This window comes from Rhinolophus hipposideros (assembly GCF_964194185.1).
Source record: "Rhinolophus hipposideros genome assembly, chromosome: 23".
Lineage (NCBI taxonomy): Eukaryota > Metazoa > Chordata > Mammalia > Chiroptera > Rhinolophidae > Rhinolophus > Rhinolophus hipposideros.
In genome coordinates this window covers 17,998,048-18,017,546 of record NC_138069.1, presented here as the reverse complement: position 1 = coordinate 18,017,546, position 19,499 = coordinate 17,998,048, and the positions used below count along the sequence as shown (strand labels likewise).

Here is a 19,499-nt window from a genome sequence, read left to right as displayed (position 1 = left end):
CGACTTACAAACCTGTGGGTTATGCCCAGCGGTGTGTTGGGATGGCCTGTGTTCTGGCTCTTTGATTATTCCATACCGTGTGAATAAAGTTCCGGATAAGGGGGATCAGAAAGTCAAATTCAGGAAGACTACAAGAGTCTGTTGCTAGGAGATAAAGTCAGAAACATTCATTGGAAAATGACTCTGGGGCTGGAGAGCCCCTCCTCAAGTTCAGTGGCATTTGACCTCTTCCTCAAGGAAACCAAAGCTCCTCAGAGCACATCAGATGTCACACTGCACTTGTCCCAGTAACCACAGGAGCCCAGACTTGTGACCGCTGAGCACGGTCTTTGCTGATTTGAAGACATATTAAAATAAGCAGCAGGTCAAAACTTTATCAGAAACTTAAGAAACAAACATACCACCAAATGGAAAAGTCATTTAATTCAAAAATCATACTTCCACTCATTTTTTTAGGGACTATCACATAAACCAACCAAATGTAAGAAAGCCAAGTTTCAGAGGCCACTCAACAGAAATGGTATTTTCTTCACAGATATGCTTCGTGATGCAAAAGCACTTTTTTTTTTTTAAAGCTTAAACATGGCAAAAGTGTTTCACTAATAACAGGGAGAAAGTTCTAGTCTAGTCACAGATACTTTTCAATTACGGAATTGGATTCTACACACTAGTCAATATTCAATACTGAAGTTTAAAACAGTGCATTACTTACGATTTAAAAAAAGAACATTAAAGTGCCATTTTGAAGTCCTTTATTGATATTATATCACACAGCACTTTATAATATACTCAATGGAAGCCTAAATTATGAATTAAACATGCAAATATTTTCTTTCCCCAAATACTGACAAAATGTCTTTTAGAGTGCTTGTGAACACGAGCCTAGTACTTATATTAGCTACTACACATTTATGGGTTTGATCTTTTCTTCAACATGACTTTTAATAAGTTAATATGGAATATAGCTGTAGATAGTAACCATTTGATAAATATGAACAAAGTTTTAAAATGGCACTTCATTTACATCTTTGATCATACTGATAGTCAATCCACAGCCTCTCTTGTTTCTCAAATTGTCAACCTTCCAATCTTATGGGCTGTAAAGGCTCAGCGACTGTCAGCTTATGTGGGTTTCTTTACGAGTCTGTCTCTTCACATATGTAAATGTGCGCTGTACATACACATACACATACTAATAGAATCATCAGATGAACCTCTTTTCACAGGTACGACGTTGACCCTGACATGTGGATACCCATCTAAGAAAGCTGTTCATAGGTGTCTGGACAGCTTTGTAGAAATGGTTGCGTAGAATGGCTTGGCCTCTCCAGGACTGTGCCAGGTAATTCTAACATTTTGATTACCAATATTCTAGTTCTCACCGACTATATTAAAGAGAATTTTGACACGAGTCATTGCTACCCTTGCATGGGTGTAGGACTGTGCCAAGCCTCGGCTCTCTAAAACATTCCACCTTAAAAGATGCTTCCATGGTGTAGTATCCCGGAAAACTTTTGTAAAACTATTAACTGTGAACTCTTTTTGTGATTGATTTTTCTCCCCTATTAAGAACAATATTCAACCCTCTTTAAAAAAAACAAAAAAACCAAAAAAACAAAAAACAATCCAAAGTTCTTCAGTACGGAATGCCTTTTCATTTCTCTCTGCTCCCAGCATGACTATATATGCTCCTGGCAATACATTTTCTCCCAAGAATATATGTGCTTCCAGTAGAAGACCACATTTCAGCAAAGGCTGGCTCTGAATGATGTCTGGATTCTCTCTATGGTCTCTCCCTCTGCTCCGGGAAGCTCTTTTGTTGGACAATAGTAGAGGTGGCGAAAGGAAAACAGCTAATTATTACTTGCTGGAGTATTGTCTCGGGCACGGCATAGAATTGTGCAAGGTTCACTGCTCTGCCGCTGCTGTCATTTTAATGCTACAATTAGAGAAAAGTGGTGCGGCACCCAGCGGAGCAGGGTGGCGGCCAAACACATCTGAGCACAAGATAAATTTTTTAAACACCAGCACAGGGTGTGTGAGAGGACACCCAGCTGACTTAGAAGAGATGTGGGGCAGGGTTGTCTAGGTAATTGATTACTGTCAAGTTTGCCAGAGATGACAGATAACTCCCGAGATAGAATACCGAGGACACTCCTTTAAAAGTCAGGTGGCTAGAGAAGCTGTCTGGTTTCTTCAATGCTGGCTACCTACGTGGGGAAGATGGCTGCTCATAAAACATTGAATTCTAGGGCAAACTGTGGGTGCCATGATGGCCACAGCTGTACCTGGGAGTCCTGGGTAGTCCAGACTTTCTTTTGGAAACAGAAGCCAGAGGATGAAAAGTGCCAAGAGACAGTCATGACAGGTGATGACAGTATAGGGAGCAGCTTACTTTCTGTCTGTCTATCCCTCAATCGTGGATGCTTTTGGAATCACTGTTGTCAAGACAGAACTTCTGATGTGACTGGGGTTGCTGTTTTCAGGAGACAACAATTCAGGTGAGTAGAAGGACTTCCTTTCAAGCTAGATACGGCACACAGAACCGTGGATCCTGACAAATGCCTGAAACGACCTTGTCACTAGCATGGCTCTGTCCTGCTAATGCCAGTCTGTCAATACTTCATGGCTCACTGTCCCTTTCTCTTTGCCTCTGTCCAAAAAGCACTCAGCAAGATGGCTGAACTGGAATTATGTTGAAAAAGAGTTTTGGTTTGACAGAAGAAAACATATATTGGCTGTCAAAATACTGATACACTAAGCTACAAACTCGCCCCAATTATAGGATATTGAGGGAGGTGGTGCTATACAGGGCACCCTGTGTGTTTCTAAAACAGAAGAGAGTATCACTAATCTTGAGCAAACCAGGAATATGCTTTGCCTGGCGAGCAAGGATTTGAAACTAGTTGTCTTTTTATGACATGGCATTTTGTAGCTATCAAATTCTGTGAGTACCTGAAGGAAAAGTGAGAGACTGATCTTAGTAACCAAAAGAGACTCAAGTTCTATATACCAAGCAGATCCCACGGCCTTACCAAAGAAAGCCCTGCTCCTGGGACAGCTCAGGGACCTTGGTCAATAGTCTTCCACAGTCACACCTGGATCCCTCCCCCTCACCTGCCCTAAAGTCCCTGCTTGCAGAGAACGTAAGGGACGGGGGGCATCCATAGTGGAGAGGGCAAAATCTATTTTTGGTCTCCAAATTCCTTCTTATTTGTTGGCTCATATTCTGAACAGTTTCTCCAGTTCTGTAGCAAACGGGAAGGAGGGAAGCCTGGATGGGGAAAGGGAACAGAGCAGCCATCTGTCACAGGCTCAGCGTGGCCACAGGGAAGCTGGGAAGGGGTCTACCTAAAAATTCCCACTGGCAGTAGCTCCATTTCCCTCTGGCTTCAAATCAGGGCCAAATGCGGGAGGGAGGGACATGCTTCCAAGTGGTCAAGCTGGGGCCAAATGTTGACAGGTCTACCTCGGTGAGGAACTCCCAAAGCCGGGCTCTGTTATGCTCTGCTCCTTTGTGTCAGCTCCAGTGAAAGTTCCAGTGGGGTCGGTGACAATTTAAAACGTCCAATGTGTTAAAAGCATTATGTTGCACACTTCCTATTTGGAAAGCAGGTGCTCTAGAGTGCGCTTGTCGCCCCAGGCCCTTTTGAACAGGTCCCCAAGCTGGTCAAAGTCCACGGGGAGTAGGTGTAGCCTGTTCCTGTGTTCCCTTTCTTCTTGGTGTTGCAACGATAGCTTTCCTGAGTCCGATCTTGGTCTTGTCCAGTCTTAATTCCTGTTCCCTGATTCAGTGGCAGCATCTTGATTGTTGCTGGGTGAGCTACTGGATAACAGCTACGAAATCCTTTAGCTGACGAGCTGCATCGCCATGCCACGGCCCTGAGAACGTTAGAACCATCTGTAAAGCTCTTGCAGCACACTCTCCATTCCTCTTTGGGGTTTTTCTCTCATCTGGGGTTATAGGAAAACTGAGATGAACAGGAAGAGCATAAACACGTTTAGGGAAAGGAGAAGCAATAGCATAGCATATTGAGAACTAAAGAGCTGAAGATGCCAGTTTTTCTCAGCACTCAACACACGCAACATTTGCAAACTAGTTTGGCCTCATTTATCAAGTCATAGAAGACGTGCAGAAGAGTTCAATATAAGGAACATGCGATTTTCCTATCTCCTTCTGTCCTGATATCTTGCGGTACCAAGAAATACACCTGAGAAGAAAAATGAAAACAAACCAAAAACCAAAACAAAACAAACAAACAAACAAAAAACTAAGCCCTGTCCCCACCTATTTAAATCCTGAGCTTCATCTCACTCCTGAGTAGGAGTTCTTTGAAAAATTCTTTGCCTGAAGATGCTCTTTCCATCTGCAAACACAAAGCCCAAGTAATGCTCAAAAACACATCTGGATAAAGACGACTGAATACCGTCGATGGATCATGTCCACCAACAAGAACCAGCAGAAGAGCACGCAGACACATCTTCTCCTTCCTCAAGGCCATAGGGGAATGGCCTTGACTCGCTGCAGCCTCGGCTCCTGTCTCTCCTCTTATCCACTCTTGTTCAGCAATCGAAGATCAATGTGTGGAGCGAGTAGCTTTAAAAATATCAAATATAAAACTTTGCCATATAATATTTCAAATCACTCTATTTACAAGTTTATCTTTTCAAAAAAAAAAAGTAAAAGATACAGTAATTCAACACAATTCAAGTTTTTCTTTTCTTCTTTGAACTTCCCTAAAGAGGAATTCCAGAAGCAGGAAAGAGTCTGGAGCAAGGCTGCCATCCCGAGGGGCTCCCGGGGAGCTCAACAGTCCATCAGTGTGGCGTTTTTCTGCCCAGAGTCACTCTGGCAAGGACATTCAAATGTGGAAGATCCTGGGAACTCTGTTCTTCAGAGGCCAAGTGAATTGAAACATCCAGGCTGACCGAAGGCAGGCTTCCACAAGACCCATCCCCTTCTGACAGGAAATTCTTTTTCTCAAAAGGTATCCAGCCCACCTTCCATGTCCCAATTTTTTGGTGTCCTTCTGAATTGCAATGGCTTAGGATATTAGTCTCATGCCTCAAACGTCTTAGAAACAACTCCCTTTTGTTGAGTAGCAGTGAACATATAGGTATATCCCTTTAAACTATAGGCCATAGGGTTAACCTAGGAATCAGCCCTAAAAATCGCCAGGGCACCAGTGCTCAGAGCCGAGGCACTGCCAGAGGGTGGTCAGTGATGGGCTAGAGGCAGGTGAGGGCAGGGGAAGGAACACGTAAATGGGAGGCCATTTAGGGAATAAGTCAGAAAAAGGGAAGGTGTCACTCATTGGGAGGCAGCCTACTGTCCTCTAGAAAGCAAACACCAGTTGCATGGAAGAACAGAAATATTAAGCCTGTATGTAATTTAACCTCAAGGTTACTAGAGTTTGCTCCAAATATATCCTGATGCTGCTGAAATAAATCAGAAAGGAAACAGTGCCCAGCTGCTATTCTGTCTGCCCCCAGCAGACCACACTAATTTCTTGATCTTCTGCTTCAGGTTGTTGGAAAGCCATTCAAAATAATACCCAAAATGGGGGAGAGAAAAAAACATGTCATGCAAAGAGAGGGTGTTATTTTTTTGGTTTGATTTTAGAGTAGGTTGGGTTGCCGTGGTTATGAGGTGATGGCAGCCCCCGGTGGCAGAGAGGTTCCTAGCTTGGGAGGGGGGAATGTGGGGTGTGTATGTTCCCTTGCATGAGAGGACTGGACTGAATTCTGCTGATGCTGGGCCAACGGCTGCTTTAGAGATGGTGAGAGATTGGATCTTATGTAAACAGTGCCATAACCCCTTTCTATCTTGCATGCAAACAGACCCAGCTGCATGTAGCACTGTGGGTCTCAAGTATTCAGAGGTGGGTGAAGGAGTGTCTACTGTAAACAGAAGCAATGAACCCAGCCTGGATCTCAGAGCTGTTGCCCAGCCCTGTAGACTTAGCTACGTTGCATGTTCTTGGGGTCTACTTAGATCTTACTTACTTCCCCTATCAGAAGGTTGGCAGTTGGGATGAGTGTTGAAACAAAATGAGTGCTCTCCATTTAGGGTGCTGAAGGAGACAAATGGCTTCACAAGCCCTTTCTCTCGGTTAGCAAAATCAAATGGCCTCCTCTGCTGATTCACTTCTGTTTCTTGCAGTATCACCACATGTCGGCTGAGATGATCATGGAGATGGTGACACCAAAGTTCACAGAAATATTCGAGTTGACGGGTAGCAGCAGAGCCAGCCACCCTGCATTTCGCAGCAGCAAAGAGAAATGACCTGCACCACTGGCCTCTGCAGTTGTCATGGATACCACGGGAAGCTCAGCGTTTCTGCTGGGGCCCATGGTTAGAGGAACTCCACGTAGTTCTCAGGGATGAGGCCAGTTTTTCCGTTCAGAGTCCCCTCCAACCAGCCAGGCTCCTGAGATGGATGAACTGTACAGGAAGGGGAGAGAGGGTGAGAAGAGATGACGTTACCGATAGGGCAGGAGGTTGCTGTGTGCTGCGTGTGCGTGTGTGTACGTGTGAAGGAAGTGTGGAGAATGAGGGCAATGGCTCATGAAGTTACATAACTCTGGGACTTGTCTAACCCAGAGCTTCTGAACCTTTTGTGGGACATATGCCTTCTGAGGCAGGCTCTTCTGAACTTTCTTCACAACAACAGTGGAAACAGACATTCAAAGTTTTGTGAACAATTTTAGGAGTTTCATAGACTTTCTGAAGTTCCTGGTTTAAACTATAAAGAAGTGACAGATTTCTACTTTTTAGGGGAGAGGTCACAGTTATGGTGCTCCGTCTGTATACTTATCTATGCATCTCACCATCCACCATGTCCCCATCTACCTACCCAGGACTAGGTACCAAGAGCAGTGCGCACGGCAGGCTGCTGAGGACTAGTCTTTAAAGACACCTCGCTCTGATTCATGCATTTCACTTGCCTTCAAATCTTTACCCTCTGCTTCTAATTTCCTTCCAAATTCCCTCTGTGGGTTTTGTTTTCCTTTTGTTTTTGTATTTTATAGTCTTTGAGTAGCCCTCTCTCTGTTCAAACCATATAACCTTTCTTAGCTTTCTTTCCTGTTCACTAGAATTTTCCTCCCTCCTGTATACAAGTCTGAAAGCTGTCCTCTTCCTTTATTGCAACTTTCAAAGTTTCTGCCCCTTTGATTTTTCAATATCCAAATATATACCCATTTCTGTGACATCATACCCCATCTCCATGGAAACTATTGAGATATTGCAAAGATTACATAAAAACCAGCTGAGTCTGCAAAGGAAGAAAGAAGGAGTCAAGACACTTGAGATGGGGGGTGTACATGCCTGTGAACTGGGAATACACACATCACTCTTGGGCGAGGCAGGGCATGTGCTCCTCATGGATTAGGAAAACTCCAATTTTCCGAGATAGTTTGGAGAGAATGAATTTTCCCCCTATTCCCTTCCTAGGCTAATTAAGTGACTTCCTGAGCTTGTTTTAGAAAAGCATTTCCGCCCCCAGCACTACTATATAAGTCTGGCTTCAGTGTGAAGAGAAAGAAGCAAGAACGGGAGCAAATGGGAAGGAGCAGGACACGCACTGAGGTGTACAGAAGATCACTGCCAGCCTGTCTACAGTGGGAACACGCCTGCAGGAAAACACAAGGTCAAACATCTGTTAGCTGGCCTCCAAAATGCGTGCATTACTTCATTATCACTGGGCTTCAGGAATAAACCAAAAGTAGCAAGTGTGCGTTGCATTCATGACACCCACACAAGGAGTCCGGGATAGATGTGCTGTGCAAGAACACACACAACTTAAAAGCAACCGGACCTGTCCAATGACCAAGCTCTCCAATCCTGGCCTCATAACACTAGTATCTGAATACCCCTGCCTTCTGCCCCTCCATCCAGCCGATACTGCCAAGGCCATTTCGGGTGTCTGCACCTATTCAAGTGGTAATAATGAAACCCTCTCCCCCTCGGTGGGTTCTTGTGTTATTAGGAAGAAGCCAAGATGGAGAAAGCATGCAGCACTGTCAGGACCCAGTAATGCCCAGTACAGGCGGTTAGGAGGGGGCCCAGTGGCCTCTGACTATTTACTTGAACTGGTCAGCAAGACGCTCTTCTGGTAAAACCTGGGTAAAGGCCCAGTATGAACACCCACCTCCAATGTGCAGAACCCAAACAAAACAAACTCACTCTCCAAAACAGAAAGACCTAGAAAGAATAACCCACCAATCAAACAAACTATAAAACAGAAAGAGACCCCTCCTACTTTACAGCAAAGGAGCTAGTTGAGTTGTTACTCTGCTGGATACACTGAGTCTGTGTCTTCAGACACTTTCCCTTCCTGGCCAGCTGTTCAAACACAGCTCAGGTGCTGAGGTGGTAAAGTCTGCAAACATTAGAAGTGGAATTTGCAGAGTAAGGGAGTCAGTGGGGACAAAGGAGGCCCTCCAAACTGGAGCAGAAGAGAAGTGTCACCGGGGGCAATGTAGCCTGAGGTCAGATTGCTGAGTCTCTGGAGTCTTCATGTCAGGCTTCGTCAAGGTGTGGTACCCACTGGATGCTTATCAGTACTTCGGTCTCCTGGGTCCCCTGGCCCATCTGTGAAAGCTGAATCTCTAGGAGTGGGGCCCAGGGATCTGGATTTTAAACTTGTTCACATCAAGTTAAGAAAGTCGACTTTCCTATACCAGAACGCCTCTGTAATGAGGATGGTAATAAGAACTAAAATGCAAATTCTCACTGGCTGATGGAGGAAGGAGAAAGCAGCAGAGGCCCCCCTCCCCACCCCGTTTTCTGTTGTCTTGTTTCCTTTCCTCAAGGCTTCCCCACGTTAAGGCTTAGCTGAAGCCCCTCCCTGAATATCAAGTCCCATCAGGGGTCCCATCTACCTGCTCTCTCCCTTCTCCGTACTCCTGGGAAGCTCACAGGACATTCCACTTATTATTCATGGGTCTATTAATGCTGCTGAAACGTGTTAAGCTTTGTGCTTCCCTAACTAGCATTATATCATGCAACATTCTTCACTCCTCCCCTCTGCCTGGTGAATTATAAGGATAGAAGCTAACACCTAGAAATGGTGGCTGGGAAGTAGCCACGGGCTCAGAGCTTTAGAGATATATGGACTCATTTGGTCCTAAAGATCATATTATCATCCCCATTTCACAGATGAGAAGATTACGGCTCAAAGAGTACATTGATTTGTGCAGGTTCCCAAAGGCAGAAGCAGAGAAGTTGAACACGGCTTGTTTGACTGCAGAGCTCAAGCCCTTTCCCACTGCACTATGCCTCTGTTCAAGTAGAGAATGTGACCGGTGAGGATAAGAATGGTGACACATATGCACATACCAAGTGGTGGGTCTTTTGCTAAATTCTTTGCATCACCTCCTTTCATTTTCAGAATGACTATGGCGTCGGTTCCATGATCCTCCTTTTCCTGATGAGAAACTGAGGCTCAGAGAGATTAAGCATCTTTCCCCAAATTACACAGCTGGTAGATGATGGAGCTAGATCTGAACCCAGGTTGTGTGACTTGAGAGTCTGTGGTCTTAAGTACGACCACTTTTGCCTAGCCCAATGCTTTGGATCTTGAAGATGCTCGTAAGTACTTGTCGGGCTGAAGTGAGCCAATGTCCACCCTTCTGAATTGCACCAGTGTCCAATGTGCTATATAAACTCTGCCTGGGCAGCTGTCCAGCTCAGCAAGCGTATAATAAATATAAGCTGCGGCTGACATGGGCGCGCTTCCTGCCAACCACTTTCTGTCCATACATATACCACACACCCCTGAATACACAGCTCAAGCTCTCTCGTCTTTCGCGTACTGTGGACAAGGAGTAAGTGTGTGACTGAGCTCTCTAATGTCTGGTGGACCTAGGGGAAGAGGCACTGGCTGGAAGAGGCACAGACCTCTGTGCAGTTCGAATGCATTGACTCATTTGACCAATGCATATTAAGCATCTACCAGACACTGGGCTAGGTCCCTGTACACAGTACACAGCAAGCAGATAAGATTTTGCTTTCAGGGAGGGATAATCTATAATAAATAAGCATAGGTACCGTGTTTCCCTGAAAATAAGACCTAGCTGGACCATCAACTCTAATGCGTCTTTTGGAGCCAAAAGTAATATAAGACCCGGTCTTCTTTTACTATAATATCAGACCGGGTCTTACCTAACATAATATAAGACCCGGTCTTATATTACTTTTTGCTCCAAAAGATGCATTAGAGCTGATGGTCTGGCTAGGTCTTATTTTCGGGGAGACATGGCGGAGTTGAGGGGAAGAGAAAGAGACCGGACAGGGATGTGGGTGGGTGGGGAGGAGCTCAATTAGTGAAAACCTAAATGATCCAAAGGCGCCAGCTGGGCAGCGGGTGATATGAGTGCAAAGGCTTGAAGATGGGGGAAAGCTGAAGATGGGTGTGATTTTAGAACAGCAGTCTGCAAATTGTTCTGAAAGAGCCAGACCGTAAATAAGTATCTCACCTCTGCCACTGTCGTGCCATAGATACTATGCAAACAAAAAAGTGTGACTGTGTGCCAGCAAAGCTTTATTTACAAAAATGGTCAGTGGGCTGGATTTGACGGGCAGGTCTCGTTTGCCGACCCCATTTGAGAACATAAAGAAGGCCTATGAGGCTGCAGTGTGTCCAGGGAGGGTGAGTGGGCAGCAGAGGGGCGGGAGCCGGACCCTGGAGGTCCTCCTCATAAATCTTAAAGCAACGGAGGCCACTGAAGTATTTTAAGCAGGAGAATAACACCTGATTTCCATTTTTCAAAGGTCACTCTGGCTGCTGTGTAGAGAACGGGTTATGAGGGCAAGAGTGGACGTGACAGGACCAGTTAGGCAGCTGGTGGAAACGCCCGGGTGAGAGATGGAGGCGGCCTGGGCTTGGGTTGGGCAGCAGAGATGGCTGTGGCGGCACAGAGACTCCGCGGGGAACCTGCCTCCGTAACTCCTCTGCCTACGCAGCTAGGCAGCCCCCTGATGGGGACATTCTCTACCAGCAAAGAAACCTGGGGCAGCCCTGCCTTGTACTCGTGCTGTACCCTGTACCCAAGAATAAGTGGAGCCAGCCCATCGTAAAGCTTGATGAAAGTATCCCAAGAACTCAATTTTAGTGAACGCCGTGTGAATTTTCCAGGTATCACTAATCTCATAGCTTCACAATGACTAATGTTCCTGAGAACATGAGTTATGTCTCTTTCCAGTTACTGTCGGCGGTGCTTGCTCTTGTAGAAGTGGACAGTTTCCTACCAGACTGGGAAGGGCTGACACGGGAGTTATTTCCCAGTATTGCACATCCATTCCCAGCTGCACAAAGTCCAAACACTGACAGAGCGGCCACTCCAGACTCCAGCACAGCCCCTGGAATCCAAGGGCTGGGAAGTTAACCATTACGAAACTACAGACTTCCCCTCGAGGTGCCCCTCCCTCTTCTTCCTCCCTCATCCTTCTTCTGGATCCTGAAAAGACAACACAGGCACACACACTCACTCTAACAGTCTCATTAGGAAACTTTCTTCTGATTGGTCTGATGATCTCATCTGACGGCTACAGAGCATCCAACTTAAACAGCCCTTACCTAATATCTCCAGCAATAAACTAACAAGAGATAGAACAAGGAAAAAGATCTCCCTGCTGACAGTGTTAAGTTGTTTTTTCTCCTCTAATGCTTGATTTCTCCTATAGAGGTGAAAGGAAAGGGAAAATGGGGATATGTAGCATTATCTAAAAATTGGACATAACATCATTACCCTGTTTTCTCAAAAAAAAATAAGACCTAGGCAGACCATCAGCTCTAATGCAATTTTTGGAGCAAAAATTAATATGAGACCCGGTCTTATTTTACTTATAATATAAGACTAGGTCTTATCTAACATAATATAAGACCAGGTCTTATATTAATTTTTGCTCCAAAAGACGCATTAGAGCTGATGGTCCGCCTAGGTCTTATTTTCGGGGAAACACAGTAGCCAAACCAGCGTAACTAGTGGATTAACATTTTGCCAGATCCTCCTTCGGCTGCAGCTCAGTCAACATTGAGAGGTATCTTCTGGGCTTAATTTGACCTTCTGCTGTTCAGGGAATTTGAAAGGTCACTGGCATTGCTGATTAAAAACAAACTAGTGTCAATGAACGCTGCCATGACTCCCAGAGACCACAGGAAGACTTGGGTAATGTCTCTGACTCCTTAAACCAAACCTCTCTCCTGTCGTCATTCGTCACTGCAGGACTTCTGACGATTACCAAGCTGAGGGGTGGGAGCAGTCATAGAACCTGCCAGACAGAGCACCCAGCTGGCGATGAAGATATTCTGGAATTAGATAGTGATGGTTGTACAACTAGGAATATACTAAAACCACTCACTTGTACATTTTAAATGGGTAAACTGTATGGTATGTGGGTATCTTAGTAAAGCGGTTTAAAAAAACAGAAGTCTACACTTAAGAAAAGGAGGCACATACGAATCCGCAGACCTTTTGAGAGCTGAAACCAATTCTGCCCCCGGGATCTGGGGTCCTGCGTGTTGTCAGAGTGAACAGCTGACAAGAACATGGCAGTGCCCTGTGCACCGGAGCAGTGGGTTGGGGTTCAGAGGGCAGACCTTTGAACTGGATGTACCTGCAAATGTGGGGTTCTCTCAAATCCTGCTCACCTATCGGCAGAAGCCCCTCTCCTGCTGATCGAGCAGGACCCAGAGGCCCGCACATGCAGCCCACTCTGGTTCGTGTGGCGTCGAAAGAGTGTCACGTATGGCTGGGCTGTGACTCCCTGACATGGGCCTATTCGGGGTACACTCTCCAGTGACATGGCTTTGGACAGCCTTTAGGGGACCCACTTTGCCCAATGTCTGCTGGGGCCTGAAAGCTCCAACTGCTGACAGGAGAGGCGGCTGGGCTGGCTGTTTGTGTGCTTTGACTTGTAAAGGGCCTGAATGAAAGTTAAAGGAGCAAAGGTTTAAGGACAGTGATTTGGGGGCTTTGAGAACCATGAAAGAGGGCGCAGGCCCAGCAGAGCACACGCAGTTATGGGCTCAGAAGGACCAGAGCCGAGCGTGGCCTGGGCATCCCCCACGTGCTTCATGACCAGCTTCTCAGTCTGTCCACCCACGCCTGATCAGCCCCTCTGCCATGCTGAATGCAGGACCTGGGCACACCGGGGGCAGCCGCTTGGCATGTAGGGGCTGGTCCCCAGGAGCCCACCTCTGCTCTGGCTTGGACCTCGGGGCCCTCACAGATAGCCAGGGCTCAGGGAGTCAAGGAGCAAGCAGTACCCACTGCCCCGCCGAGTGCCAGGCGTGGGTCCTGTCAGCTGACCAGGAAAACCTGTCACTGTGGGTTATGAGAGCCTGAGGGCCTTTTTCTAAGATGGATGTAATGATGACAGTGACAATCACAGCACTGACATACTGAATGCTTCATATGGGTTTGAGTACTAACTCTAACACGGGACGTGCACTATCTCAATTGTCTCTCACAACCCTGTTACCTTTATATGACAGGAGAAAACGGAGGCACAGAGAGGTCAAGTCACTGCTCAAGATCACACAGGAACAAGTGATCAAGCTGGGACTTTTGCTTTGGCAGCCTGAATCGAGCTCATGCTCTCCAGGGCTACATGGGAGCCTGGCGGCCTTGTATTTCTGGGCCGCGGGCAGGCAGTAGGTGGCATGGTCTGGGCCAGGGTGGGCTGTCTGGTCATGATGGAAAGCCCTTAAACAATGTGGGCTCATCCCTGCCCAGGATCTCAGCCCCCACTCCACCTGAGGTCAAGAAGGGAGCCCTAGAAAATGTCCAGTTCCTGAAACCAGGCAGCTGTTTTTGCTTCCTCCTTTGAGCAAAACAAACAGAGCCTATCACCCAGGGATCCAGGAAGATTAGCCCCAAAGGAGAACTTCATCTGGGGAAAATCTCAGCTTTAGCGGAAACTTGGGCTTTTCCTTAGAATCCTGATTTTCCTGTTATGTAAATGACAAGTGATAACAAATTATGATATCAATTCTTAAATTAAAAAATATTATTACGACTATTTGTTTTAGGGAGGAAAACAAGAAGAAGAAAGAAAATGGTGCATCAAGCAAGTAGTACTTCCTAGTTCTACGGGGCAGGTTCCCTAAATCCATGTGCGTACCAGGACACGTGAGCCGGACAGCGGGTGGGTGCAGGGTGCTTTGGCTCTGGGGCAGTCCACTCTCCCAACAGTTACGGGCAGGACGAACAGAGACGCAGTGAGGCTTACTGCCTGGAGCTCGCCCAATGCCCACCATCTCGGAAATAGGCCTCGCCGGCTGTGGACAGCGAATGCCACCTAAGCCAAGGCGAAAGGGGCACAGCAGCTGCGGCTTCAATCTCCACCGTGAGCTTCTGACCAGCTGCAGGACCCCTGTTCTCCCCACCTTGGTCTCCTACCCCTGCCCAGCCCCCAGACTCAACTAGCCACGGCCAGGCGCTGAGCTGAGTCCTATGCAGGCACAATGGCATTTCACGTCCACGACACCACGATGAGACTGCTTCTGTCAGAATGAAGAGCTAATGACACCTGTCCACTCTTGATGGCGCCTCCCAAAGGCCTGCTGGGGCTCTCTCGTTTGGGGATGAGATACACAAACACATATGCTTTTTCAGTCTTACCTGTTCTGTTGAGATTTTTCCATAGGTAGGAACTTTGAAAATTTCAGTTATTTATTTGCTCCCCCCACCACGCCCATCTTTGCAAGGGGATAAGAAAACTCACCATTATCGAAGACCGTGCCTGCTGTAAACGAGAGTTCTGAGTCGTGTTCAGCTTTGCAGGCGTACAAGGCTTTTGCCTTCCGGAATGGTGTGCTGTGTGAAAACAGGCACTTATTTAGCAATTTTTTAAAACCCTGTAAAAGCCTCAGGTATTTAATCTTTCATCTTCCCTTTCCCTGCAAGCCACCTTGTCCTTTGTCATGGGAAGAGCCTGACAAAGCAGCTGGATGGCAAAACATGAGGTGGAAAAGTTGCAAAAGTCACTAGAGAAAAATGAGAAATAGTCAGAGAAAAGCCGTAAGCTCCGAGAAATCACGCTTCTTGTGGGGTCACCCTATGCCATGTTAAAACTTGACCTAGGAGATACAATAGCTGGGCAGTGGGAGGGCAGGCTGGGCCTCATTTTTGGAGCAGGAATAGCTTGGGAGGAGGGAGGTAGGGGCAGGAAAAAAGTTGCTCGAGAATACTCCCAACAGACCCTGTTGAGAGTTGGCAGTGCTCATTGAATCAAAAAGGAGAAATTGTAGCAAAGCCAGGTTTCGGCTCTAGGCCACAAGCTGACATCAGCTCTCCCAGATGTTACTTATTTCTCATTGGGCTGGTGGGGCAGGATTCCAGAGCTAGAACTCCACCACCCCCAGGGTAGGGCAGGGAACAGACAAGGTGTGTGTGTGAGCAGTTACACATGTATGTGCAGAAGCGCACACGTGAGCCTGCGTAGGAGTGTGGGGAGGAAGAAAGCACAGGCGCCATGATGCCTTTTCTCATGTCCAACGAGTGTTAACAATCACTCTCACTGTGCATGAGAATCACCTGGGGACCTTTTGAAAAAAATGCAGATGTCTGAGTTCTACCCTGACTAGGCATCAAGATTTTTAAAAAGCTCTCCAAGTGACTCTAGTGTGCAACCAGGACCGAGACTCTTTGTTCTAGAGAAGGGGTTGGTGAACTCTTTCTGTAAAGACTAACTCTGTGGGCCACATGGTCTCTGGTGCAATTACTCACCTCTGCACTGTAACACGAAGGCAGACACAGACGACATGTAAATGAATTAGTGTGGCTGTGTTCCACCAAAACTTTACTCTAAAAAGCAGGTAGAGGGCCAAGGGCCACTGACTGCTAAGCTGTATTCTAGAAAGTTAACTGTAAAAACTGATAAATCCTACTACCTTCTATTAATTTTTGCCTTACTACCCAACTAGTTCCAAATGATCTATTGACTTCCCAAGGGTCATAAAATGACACTGAACAGTCAAAATTTGGCTCTTCATTTGACAAAAGCAATCTCCCTCACCCTTCAAGCCATCTGAGGAAGGATATGTAGGCGCTCCAGAGAAGAGTAATAAAAGAGCAAGTAGGCCTTCTGGTTTAGACAGTCCAGGGGTGTACATTATTTTGTCATCAATTGACAATTGGACAGCCTCAAGGAGGCAGTGATGCCAAATTTGCCACGATGCACTGATTCCTAGTGCCCACAGGACATTTAGCTGACAAATGACTGGTCTCAGGTAACTCTAGACAGAATCAGAAGGGGCAGGGCATCTTGGGTCATCGTGGAACTGTTATTTTTCGAAGTCACCAGTTCCAGATTCCCTTTGGGAAAGAGGAGCCATGGATGGAGGGAAACTTGTACCAGGGCCATGTGACTAGCACTTCTGGTCTGGGCTCTGTGAAAACTGAAAGAAAGAAGGCTTAAAAGTTCTATTGTGCACGATGATCAGAGTAAATGATTACCCAGAATTTGTTGCCAGGGTGCAGTTTACTGATGTTCTCTCTGGTCTTTTAAGTAGCCAAGAGATGATGGCCAGGTGGAAGAAAACTAGGAAAGTGGGAGAAAACGAAGTGGGCCTGCTGGGAATAAAGGAAAGAAGAGCCTTCAGCATTCATTAGCTCCATTAGAGAACAGCTCTTCCCGTATAATTATCATTAAAGTCAGAATGAAGCACAGAACAAGGGGCACATTCTGTGATCTGACTAAACCAAGTCTGTGGATTGGCCAGAAAGGGCCAAATATCCAATGGGCAACTTTCCAGGGAGGGAAAAAAAAGGTTGTTTATTTTATTTTATTTATTTTATATATTTATCAGCCCCAAACCTATACAGACAAATAAGTAGAGCCTGTTATGACATGGAAGGTAGGAGAAGCCAGCTGACGTTAGCTAGGGTCACTGTCCCTTGAAGGACAGGGCAGAGGAGGTAAGGAGAAAGCAAAGACTGGGGACAGGGAAATAAAAGGTGAGGGAAAGATCATCTGAGGCAGGTCTCCTCCAGCTGAATTTCCATCGAGGTTACTTATTAACCTCATTAAATAAAGGGAAAGGGACAAAATAGGGGTAAGCCAGGGAAACCGACTGGGGTACCTGGCAGGAAGATAGCGGAGGGAATGAGCGTAAGTGCCCACCAAAATGATCCTTCAAGAGGAGTAGCTTTCCACTAATACCAGGCATTGGGAACTGAATAATGAAGTGACAATGAAACAGTACATTAACGATAAAAACAAAGATCAGGAAAGGGCCTTGTTTTTCTCTCCAATTAACAGGTAACTGAGTCTATGAGAGGGTCTTTTCCCGAAACTTGCTTCCACTCCCCTAGGACGTGCACAAAAATGGGAAGGATGACAGAAAGGGTGATTTTTTAAAGGGACCATTTCTGTTCCCCAGAATTAGGGCTGCCAAATAAAATACAAAATACCTAGTTAAATTTGAATTTCAGATCAACAAGGAATAGTTTTTTAGTATAAGTATGTCCCAAATATTACATAAGACATATTTATACTTAAAAAAATCATTTGTTGTTTATCTACAATTCACACTGGGAGCTCTGTATTTTATTTTATTTGCCAAATCTGGCAACCCTGTGCAGGGGAGAGTCTTTATCTTTTTAAAGGTCTGTCATCCCAACATGTGCAGTGTCCCATGCCACACACGCTCTCAAAATCTTAGAGCAGTTTGCTTAAGGTAGGGTTCCTACCCAAACAGCTCCTGTTGGCACAGAAGCTGTGTTTGTAGGCTTTGGCTCTGATGAAAAAACATACAAATCCCCACCAAGCATCTTTGGTTCTTTGGCTCCGTAGCTCCCTCCTCTCTGCAGTACCTGTCGGCACTGGACACCGAGAGCCGGGGGTGCCGTAGGCTGCTCCTGTGACAACGCCCTTCAGGCCTCCGCTGGGCCTTCAAGGGCATGGGCAAGTCTGGAACCTTTTGCTAGTTCATTTTTAATTTTCGCCTCTGAGCATGGCACGAGGCCAGGAAAGCACTCAGAGGAGTTTCCCTCAAATGCCCTTGCAAGCCTTGCAAAATGACATCCCACTCTCCATTGTATGGCTCTCCAGGGAGGTAGGGCCAGCTCGACTGGCAGGCTGCAATGGTGTGCTCCTTTAGGCACAATTTCCCAGGGTCCCTGTGCACGTGGAAGTTATGGGTTTGGAGCTGGGAGCTCTTCTGGAGGCATGAGTGAGTGGAAAGGGGAATGGGAAGAAAGTGTTCCTCTGGTACCTGTTCTCTGCTGGGAAAAGCATCTTTGTTCCTGAGCTTGAACTAACAAGCACTAGGGATGCTTCCAAGAGGGGAGACAAAGCCATCTCCGGAGGAGACAGTATGTAGAAGTTCATGAGAACATTTATTAGGTCTAATTAAATACTTATTTTTAATAGCTCTGCCGAGGGAAGGAAATCTGAAGTTCATGTTCCAGAAGTGGATTTGGGGGAAGGCCCCATTGGACCTGACTAATGCCCCCACCTCTTGGCTGCATACTGCAACAGCAGTTAGGGGGTTTTAGCCCTAAGTTGGTTAGGTCTGATAGGCCACCTCCCCAGTACTGTTGCTATCCTCGCTCACCTTGGCATACATGCTTAGCTCAGGGACAGCCAATTGCAAGCCCTACTCAGCCTTGCCTATTTCAAAATGGCAGCTCCCTAAAGAGTTGAGGAACAGCAGCCTTCAAATGGTGCTATTCTAACAATGGCCAGAGGGGGCAGTACTGAGTAACCACGACCCCAAACATACCGGGTGAGTCGATTCTATTGCCACTGTCCTCTGCCAACCTGGAAATACTTTGAGAGATGGAAAGGAGCAGCTAAAGAAAAAACTTGGAAATATCTTGGGAGATGGAAGGGAGTGGAGAAGTGGGGATACTGGACAGGCAACAGGACCCCAAAGCTCAGAGACACAAAAAAGGGGATACCCTCAAAGCAGAGTACATTTCAGGTTTTTAGCTGAATGATTCTCCTATCCTGAGTCCCTTAACCCATTCTGTCCAAGGGACCAATTTTGGGAAGATTTTACTCCCTTTTGAAAAAAATGAAGGACCACAATCTTCTAATGACCAAGTCTCTGTTATGAGTGAAGGAGGCATTTTGGAAAATGACTGTCTCTGGTCATTGTAGTTTGCTCTGGTTCAGGTCCTCACGGGACAATCAGTGATCTAAACAGAACAATCCAGGCCATTTCTAGTGTCCCAGAAAGTTAATGTCTCCCAAAGCACCCAGAATATGTCTAAGAAAAATTAGGAAATAATTTGAGTGTCAGGAAAATGTGATCTGCATTTTTACCTTATTCCCAAGGTGAAGATAAAAGAATACACTGCAAAGCTATTTTCCCCATATTCCAGGACAAAGCTGGATAGAAAATCTAGAGGAGCAGGCCAGGCTCTGGGGCTGCAAGTTGCATGGAAACTTGAATTTGGAGCCACCTATGTTTTTGGAGGAAAGAGTGTTGGGTTGAGGGCAAGAAGTCCTGAATTCTGGATTGGCTCTCATGTGGTCATGT

General features: G+C 46.2%; 1 protein-coding gene across 3 annotated transcripts in view; it reads right to left on the bottom strand.

Moving 5' to 3' along the window:
• Nucleotides 1-399: 399 nt before the first annotated feature.
• ARHGAP26 (Rho GTPase activating protein 26) overlaps nucleotides 400-19,499 on the bottom strand; it is a 446,018-nt gene continuing 426,918 nt past the window's right edge. For 2 of the 3 annotated variants that reach the window (XM_081036347.1, XM_081036348.1), the window contains exons 22-23: nucleotides 14,735-14,826; nucleotides 400-6,445 (exon numbers count right to left, since the gene is read on the bottom strand). In XM_081036347.1, the coding sequence (XP_080892473.1) occupies nucleotides 6,357-6,445; nucleotides 14,735-14,826 (181 nt within the window). In that variant the 3' untranslated portion in view covers nucleotides 400-6,356. The remainder of the gene's footprint in view (nucleotides 6,446-14,734; nucleotides 14,827-19,499) is intronic. The other variant, XM_081036346.1, reaches the window with a different exon arrangement.